This window comes from Pisolithus orientalis (assembly GCF_024613125.1).
Source record: "Pisolithus orientalis strain OTSU chromosome Unknown F5J12scaffold_428, whole genome shotgun sequence".
Lineage (NCBI taxonomy): Eukaryota > Fungi > Basidiomycota > Agaricomycetes > Boletales > Pisolithaceae > Pisolithus > Pisolithus orientalis.
In genome coordinates, this window is record NW_026261209.1 from 5,787 (window position 1) to 15,127 (window position 9,341).

The 9,341-nt window shown below is 49.6% G+C and overlaps 1 protein-coding gene across 1 annotated transcript; it reads right to left on the bottom strand.

Annotated features, from left to right (window-relative positions):
• Positions 1-1,004: 1,004 nt before the first annotated feature.
• F5J12DRAFT_884966 (uncharacterized protein) lies at positions 1,005-2,143 on the bottom strand. The gene is made up of 7 exons (XM_051747147.1): positions 2,050-2,143; positions 1,948-2,003; positions 1,811-1,895; positions 1,688-1,751; positions 1,391-1,630; positions 1,241-1,338; positions 1,005-1,188 (listed from the first exon to the last, which is right to left on the bottom strand). The coding sequence occupies exons 1-7, from the start codon at positions 2,091-2,093 to the stop codon at positions 1,062-1,064; spliced, it is 714 nt and encodes a 237-aa protein (XP_051593948.1). The 5' UTR covers positions 2,094-2,143; the 3' UTR covers positions 1,005-1,061.
• Positions 2,144-9,341: the final 7,198 nt, after the last annotated feature.

Below are 9,341 nucleotides of genomic sequence, written 5' to 3' on the forward strand. Positions count from 1 at the left end.
TCCGCTCCTCTGTATATGCGCTTCAACAAGCGATGGTGCCCATTATGGGGTTACAAGGATGGTCATCCAGAACAAGGGATTGTCGAAGATGGTGTCTCTCCAGCGTCAGGATACGCATGCTAATTCCTGCTTCCTGTGACGATGTTCGTCGCATCGATCGGCATCGGATCTATTTGTACCAGAGTCCTATCGACAGTTCCACTGGTCGCCTCATCTGTTTGCACATCCAAGAATCGATCAACGAGCTCATCTGTCATTTCAGGATTGGCCACGGCATTCTCGATAGCGGAACTACGGCATTCTTGGTGGCCAGATTGGTCCGCGGTGCGTTAAAAGATGGAAACGACAACCTTGAACGAGACACATGCACACGCGGAACGGAGACGGAGTAGGTGTTGGATATTGGTCGATGTGGTAAACCCCCAAACGACGGGCAGCGTGGATTTTGGAAAGTTAAGGGAAGTCATGCTTTGTATGTAATCCCAGTCTATTCTGCCTACAGAAATAAGACAATGGCTACCTATATCCTCGAGTAATCGCATCATGAAGCCTTTCTTTTCTCCTCACTACTAGCCAGTAAGCTATCGCCAGCCATTCGTTTGCTTCCTCTAGCCTTTGTGCTATGCAAAAATTCCGCAGAGACCTCCCACGTCATATGACATTTTGTATGGGAACTTCAATATCGCACTTGTTCCTGGAGAGATTGTGTAAGATATCGATCGTTCGGAGGGTCAATATTAGTCTGAAGTGTCAGCTGGAGCTCTTTGTATTTAGATAAGAAAGGAAAATCATTGGCACTGATTCCAGCGGAGTCTTGGCTGCCTTGAGGAAGAACATACATTTCGAGGTTGGTGTCGGCTATGACGCATCCCGTATGAACACGTCATTCCAACGCTGGATACCGCAGCGGTGAGGAATGGAGACCATCCAGCCGTTCTGCCCTAGGGAAGAACAGCCAATAAGGTTCCTCCCTCAGTGGCAACGCGTCGCGCCGCAACTTCGATTGCAAGGTGTCTACAAAATGTTCGCACAACACGAGATGGTACAATGCTGCCCCCACGTCATCGTCGTTTTCCACCTTTCCCGACTTTCCTCTGTTGTATCGTCGTTCCGCTGTTGTTAGGTTGCACTTTGGCGCCTGACGTTGAGGCTTTCGTCTTATCTTCAACAGCCAATAAGGCAGATAGTCTGCGTTCCAGCTGGTTAATACGTTTAAAGGCCTATCAAAACAGTGACGTACCCAGACTTGAGGTCCCCACCTTGCACCGAGTTTTGTATACTCGCTACCATTTCCCGCCTATTCTTGATTTCCTCAAGGCTTTGAGGATCCAGATTTTTCTACGAGAGTGTCGCATGAGTCCAGACAGGCGGAACGCGAACGAAATGTTACCATTATATAAGGCATGGCCAACATCATGCCCGCAGTGAACAACATGAGCATCATCATAGGGTTCCGGAACATGCCCAGCAAACTGAACGACTCGTGTGGTTTGAAGTAGCTGTTCTTGCTACGGGGACTCAAAATAATGGGGTACGGCAAGATCACCGCTGAGGGGGATAACAGTGGTGTTCCAAAGACATAAGACTTGACTTCTGGTATAGAGGATGCGTCCGATACGTCGACACGAAACTGCAGAAACAAAGGTATCAGGGTCATTCTCGCATCGATAAATTGGAAGTAGTATACCTGTTCGAAAGTATAATCATGAGAAAGTACGGATAGAACGTATACCCCTGGGTTAACGTCCGGTCTTAGGTCATTCAAAAATCAGTGCAACAGCCGGTCTGTAATCAGGCAAGGGAGACGGACATAGAGAAGTTACCACTTCGCGTCACCCCAGCCGAATATCGACCGGCATCCAGCAGAATTTTGGCTGCACCAAGCTCTTCATAGCCTTATTCTTACAATATGAAGCCATGTCACTAGGGAGGATGCAGTTCACTCACTTGGACACACGTCGTTCCACTGCACGAATCCTAGCAGGTCGGTAGCAAATGTAATACTAGAAAATTCAGCGCTCGCATAACCTATTCCAACTGAGAACCTACTGCACGAGTCCCAAAAGAAGGATAAGGAGTGACGAGGACCTCATTGTTGGATCAGGACGTGCTTATTCGGCGCCTGGTAATTGGGAGAAGCGGTGGACAAACACGACCAAATATGATATCTACTTGCCCGTCCAGTGTAGGTAGACACTCCGGACATTCAAAATGCGGCAGAAGCGGGCCAAGGCGTATCGGAAGCTCATGTCACTTTATTGCATATCTTTCGGATTCCGGGAGCCATATCAGATTCTAGGTGTGTTCAGCAAGCGTTTTCCTTGTTCAAGCTTACCCCCGTCCCTAGTTGACTCTGAGATATGTAGGATCGCCACAGAGTCAAGGATCGACCTGTCAAAACAATTGAGTACTGTGCTGCAAGGAGTGACGAAACCCAGTACGGCCCCGTCACGTACCCAAGAAGCACTGCCAAGCTGACCTTTCGACGTAGTGATCACGCAATGCTGTATACACGAACTTTATCTCCGGGGGAAGTCTCAGCAATCGGCCGTAGACCTTGCAAAACTTTTTGAACGTCGAAAGTGTAACCACAGGGAAGCCATCCCTGTGGATGATTGCTTGGCAAGTGTAGTTGGTCGGACACCATCTTCTGAGCATGCCCTTCTTTCTAACAATCTTCGTAGGGGATAGCAATAAACATCGCTATGTGGTAGCCACGCAGTCGCAGCCCCTTCGCGCCAAACTTCGTCTTATACCTGGCGTTCCGATTATTCACATTAACCGGTCCGTGATGATCCTCGAACCACCTAGCGAAGAAACCCTCAGGGTAAAACAACAAGTGAGTGCTAATTCGCATAAAGACGCTCGTAGATTTTTAATTCTCTCTCCAGAAAGAACAAGAAGCTCTCGGCCCAGCGGCTGCCGAATTGGTAAAATTACCTCAGCAGCCAAGCAATCCTCCACGCAAGAAAAAGGGACCCAAGGGACCAAATCCTCTTAGTATGAAGAAGAAGGTGGCGCAGCCAGCCAGTGTGAGGATACCTCGGCAAAGCGATAGCACTGCGCCTCCATCTGCAAGTGACCTTTCCATTGGGGAAAAGAGAAAGCGGGAAGAAAATGACGAACAGTTAACTGCTACGCGCAAGAGGAAGAGGCGTAGAAAGCACGGTGGTGGACCAACTTCGTCTGTTGTCACAACCGCCTAGCTGGAATTTCGCCGGCCCTCTCCAGTAGGTATCAGTCCCGGTGCACTGCTAAGCCGTGATCATTTTTGATGGGTCATGCCACTACGTATGTCAAATCAAACTGCGCCCGGTTCTCTACTGAATAAACATACTGCGATGGGAACTAGAAGTGAATATTAGTATGACGAGTGCGAGTGACGGCGTTGTAATCCGACTGGATTCTTGACCTGTTCATGGTGAACACATTCCCCGCATTTATGAGCCAAATATCGTCACATGAAGGTTAGGCACATCCATTTCCAATGGATTCCGTCCGTTTTTCCTGTGTTAGGTGTCGCACATGACAACCCGTGTTAAAATTGCACAGACAGGTCAACGTACCTGTCGAGGGAGGTAGCGACGAGCTGATCATCACATGAACGGAATAGCCAACACACGAACGAGGGGCACGGCAGCACGACGTTTCTCTCGTTCTTCATCGGCGGCGACAATGCAAGTACCTCATCTACATAAACGCACGACATTAAGACTGAGGGCATCCGTCCGCCCTTCGGTCCTGCCGCAATGCATCTTACCTTCTACCTGAAAGACGTCACCCAGACGGTACGTGTGATGACTAGTAGTTGTTGAACCAGTGCTGAGCCGTACTCGCAGCCTACAAACACGTGACTTCTGGACATCACTATCTACTCCAGGACCTAGAACGCTGAGGAAGAATGGTATCGTAACGTCTCCCATGTCGCTACACCCACCTGTCGACAGCTTAGATGAAAGAGGTCTTCCAGAGAGTGACATCCTCAAGCAACGCAGTCATCCGGCCTCGCGAGCCTTCTGAAGTGTCTGGTAGCCGGCATCAACAGTCGGTTGGAATAGGCTCACACAGCGAGCGGAAGAGAACTTGGCTCGCAAACGGATGCTTATGGCTCGGTAGGTCATAACTACCTTGAGGACGGATATCCATGTTGACGTTGGTGTCGACTCTAGCGCATCCCATATCTTATGTTCATCGTAACAACGGCTACTTATATCCTCGAGTAATTGCATCACGACGCCTTTCGTTTCTTCCCCCGAGTCTGTAAGCCATCACTAGTCTTTCCTTTTTCCTCCTTACCCTCTGAGTTACGCAAAACCTTCACAGAGGCCTCCCACTCCATGACATTTGTACAAGAATCTTCATACTGTACTTGTTTCTGCAGAATCTGCGTGAGCTGCCGACCGAGAAAGTCCTCGTGGGCTACTGATGTTCTGAAGTGTCGACAGGAAGCTGCTTGGATTCAGATAAGAAGGGAAAGTCTGGCTATTAATTGCAACGGCGTAAATGCGAAGGCATGGACTCCTAAACTCGGCTCCGTGAGACTTCTTGCCGGGGAACTTTGCTTCCACAGCAGATTCCTTCAAGCCCGAATTGACCAACGGTAGAGATGAGTTGCAATTGATGGAGTCATGATCGCGAGTGATGTTATCTAGGTCATTCCGGTGGGAACTGCTCCCGACCCGATCCAATATGAAGATCTGAGAAAAACCAGAGTGATCAGTTTTCCAAGGGCAATTCTTAAAGTAAATGGGTATCACTTTACCTACGAGCGGTTGGTTGCTGTCACAGTGACGTAACGTAGCAACCACTCATCCGCACTTGTACATGTCATCAACTCTAGAGACAAGAGGATATTAAAGCTAATAAGGCCTACGGTAACTGGTCGTCACCATTCTCTGGGGACAGAGATATGTTCATTCATAGGTACCCAGTGAGAGAAATTGATAAATGCGTCGGAAGTCACACCTTGCGGTGCCATCATGTATGTGGTATGAAATGTCTCGAAGAATTGCTTGCGATAGTCAGAACGCAAATTGCAAATCGCAGATCGACTCATTCCACTCTTCGAGCACAGCATCTTTCGAGCTCCCGGAGGCTAACCTAGCAGATACATATTCACAGACGACATCGAAAATAGCCGCAAAGAATATGCGGCACCGATCACCATAATCGACATCATCATCATCACTATCCACCAGTACAGCAGCTGGTGCATCATCCCGAGCTGGAAAGCCAGTTATATCATCAGATAGTTGAAGGTTCATATAAAGAACTAAAATACCCTTCGTGTAAAGCTGAATCGGGTAAACAAGACGTTACATGGAACGGATGACGAATGACGCACTTCAAACAGCAGGCGTGACTTGCCGGTTCCGCAGCTTTGGATGATAGAACTGAATTTGCTATAGTACTTGAGAGGGTCACGCGCAGTTCTATCACAGAATTTTCTGTCATTCCTCGCTAGGTATCCGCCAAAGGCATCCGCAGCCTCCCCGCGATATTGGGAGATGAATGCCTTATGCAATACATTCATCATTTCGACAGACAGACCCCTGGAGGGTTATGACTAGTAAGCCAACGGACATAGAGTAGAAACTGTAAGAACCTCGTAGCATGTCCGCGTACGTAGCCAACGATTTAGGTGCTTGAAGAATTTCTGGAGAACGAGTTAGCGCAGAAAACGAAGGAGATCATGCTGACCTAGGTTTCGAATGTCGCAGTAAGATCGGCGCTCCTAAGCAGCATGAAGCATAGCACCCAGCTCGGGATGCCTCACAAGCACCGCTGCTGCGGTAATTGATTGGTACTTGGGATCCAGAATGCCATGCGAGCACTCTGCGATGAGTTGAAGAAGGGTCACAAAACCGAATGTTCCGAAGGGATTTTCGCCCCAAACCTCCGAAATAGTCTTATTCACTCTTTTGTCCAGCTTCTTGTGAGTGGCACCGTCAAGAGTGTTACGGATGGAGGAAAGAGGCATGACGGTCGATGCTCGTGAACAGGGGAGGGGGTGGAGATCGTTCAGCTCCCGACCAGACTCTACAGGGTTGCGACCCACAAGCTTATCTTGATGGACGGCGGGTCGATAATCATTCCGTCCCAGTGAAGTATAATGCGACCTGCAGGTTGGATCACTGGTAGAACCCCTAACATGTAATCAAGCCCCTGATTACTCGTCACTTGATTCCTGTATCCCATACACAATACAACTCTACCGTGCGATACATACCGTCCAAATAGTAGATGCAACAGGAGGATGCGGAACACTACAGAAAAAAATATAGTATACATATGAAATGAAACACTTGTCAAAAAGAAAAGAAAAGAAAAGCCCCGTTACACCCGTCATGGATAAGTTGTGCACCACATACCAGATGGGTTATGATGATGATATATATGTATGCCAAACATTTGCGGGTATATTGGAATAGTATCCGCATGCCAATGAGATCTGAATGGGTGATTGATGAGGGGTCCATGGGGTGATGAGGGAGGGGGATCGTGACAGGGATCGTAAAAGGTCGTGAAAGAGAGGGAAAGGGCAGTCGGTGGTGAGCTATATCCTGAGTTCTCGAAACCCGCGAATGTCCAATCGTCCCGTTCCGTTCCGTTGCCACTCCTCATCTTGTATGCTCCCCTCTTCATCATCCCCCATCACGCGCACCACCGTCACAGGTTTACTGTTTCCTCCACTCTTCTTGCTGCACCGCCCCCCAGGAATGACGATCACTCCCGCACCCGTTGCAGATGCCCTCTTCGCCATTAATACCGACCTCGGCTTGGGAAGTCCGAGCGCTTTGCGTTCTCTTCGCGTGATCCGTTTCTCCACGGGTTCTGGAGGGGACGGTGTAGTAGGTCGGGGAGAAGACGCTGGTGAAGATAATGGCGAAGAATTCGACGAACCAGGAGCAGACAGCTCAGGGGTCGACTCTTCCGCCGGGTCCTCCACTTCGATAGCGTCATGGCGTTTGTAGTCGTCCGCTCTCGAGAGTGAGCTCCGCGTGCGTTTTGCAACGACGTCGGAGAGGGACGATCCAGATGATTCATCGAACGATCGCTTGGGCGAACGATGGACTCGAAGTGGCGCAGAGCCTGGAGGCATCAGCTCGGGGTGCACGGCTACAGGAATCGGCGGTGTCGGATCTGCCTCGGCCTGTGTCAAACAATCTGAAGCATCCGGAGACGGCGAACGAGAATTAGGCAGTGGCATCAGTGCAGGGCTAGCCGGCACAGTAACTTCTTTCGCCTTCACCTTCACGCTGCTTCTCTTAACACTTTTCGAAACACTCGCTTTGGACGCCGGCTTCGATGTGACTCGCGAAGTCACTTTTCTCTTGGTAGGGGTCGACAGCGGCAAAGGCGGTGCAACATCTTCAGACAACTCGCATACATGCGGAAGACCCGCATGTGGCCCTCGCAAATTCCGCACCGACGAAAAATGTTCCCAATCGTGATACCTGCATGATCGGAAGAGGAGGCGCTTAGTAGACGCCACCCAGTGCACACGACACCTACGCCACGTAAAGAGTATCCTCTGGTGACTCTTCTTGCACAGCCTCTCCGCATGTTTCCCCGCGTTTCTGTTGCCTCCGTAGTCGTCTCTTCTCTCGTGCATCGCTGGCTTCGTCTGCACCCACCAATCCGCGTGCCGACGTATCGGCTTCGTCGACGCCCCCTGCGTTCCATTCGATCACGTAAACCAGTCCCGGCTGGATCACCTTGACATTCCGCCTTGCAAAATGTGCAAAAGCCGATAGTTCGAGATGGCCACCATACGTCCCTACACACACACGGCCCAATATTTGTATATCAAAAACGTGTGGTGGGGGCGGAGAAGGGCGGGAGACACTATCATACCTTGCTGTCTCATACACTCCAAATGTACATTCAACCCTCTCTCATCCTCACAAAACGGCTCGTACCGCTGTCGATGATGTTCAATCCAATCACAGATATCGCGGCGAAGCTGCATATGGTGGGACGGGGACCCGTACAATTGATCGCTTAACGCGCGAAAAAGGCAGTTGCCATCTCCAAGCGTGGGCGCGGCGTATAACCCCAACGAACGGAGTTGTCCCGTCAGTTGCTGGGTATTCTGTTCAGGATCGGAAGGTGCCTGTGTTTGTGTTCATCCCCGTTAAGTACATGTTGTGTGGGTGCGGTGTGTGCGTATTGTATGATACGTAGTTGTATTTGTGGGAAGGGGAAACGTGAGCCACAACTGAGATGCGATCCAAGTGAACGTGGGTACTGACCCGGCCTTTCGACCTCGTCATCATACGCGTCCTCCCCACCTAATAAGTAGTTATAAGATCAATCATCAATACATTCACCGCACCGTGGCAGGCTGACAGCCACCAAGAAAGAGAACATGAAAACAAAACAGAGAAAAAAACAACGCACTTTGTGTAGTACCCGCTTTAGCTGTATGTTTTGCATGTCTCTTTGGATGATTTACCCATGGCCGCACTACTTCGTGGAAAAAATAAAACCAAAAAAAGTCCCGTTTAGACGAGTCGGTATACCGTGCAATGAGGTTGCGTTCGTGTTGGTTTGTTAATAAACCCTTGAACACCGCCTCCCGGGGTCCCAGTTTGGAAGACCCCAGAAAGAGTTGGCACCACCCACACCTGCAGCAGTAAGGAACGATGTACCGGCTATCACTGTGCATACAGCCTCGTGTACGCATCGCGGCTGCATCGTGGGCAGGCGTCCACCGAAGATACATATCGATATCTTATCATCCCTTTTCAAAACTGGCATTGTGCCATGTAGAAATGATAGGGCGTCTACCAGAACAGTAGACGGAATTCCGCATTGTCACGTGTCCGAATTTATTAGTACATACACGGGCCAGAACTGTCGCGTTGATCAATGCCTTGCCATCATCGATCAATCACCCCAGCGTCACCCGTGTGCCGACGCCACTACCTTCGCCTGAAGTATTACTAGCAGGTGATGGGAACAACTTTTTGTTCAACTTCCGACTGCGATTAGACGCAATGGTCTCATCTCTGGGTTATCTCCGTCATTATACCCCACATTCAACTAAATAGGGAAAAACGATACTCACATGCGGCGTAACCTCAACGTGTCCATCTCAGGGCGGGGAACAGACGGACGAGCCGTCTTAAGCAACCCCGAGAAGTCCTCCCGAGTAATTTCATACCGTGTGATTTTTCCGAAATTGTATGAACAAGACAATCGCTTGCAATAGATCTACGACAAGGGAGCTTGGCCGACCTTTTCAGCTTCAACAGTAGTTTTACCCTTGTCCACAACAAGCCCTAATCTGCTGAAGGTGCAAACAACTTTGCACATGTCAACAACTAGGCTCATAT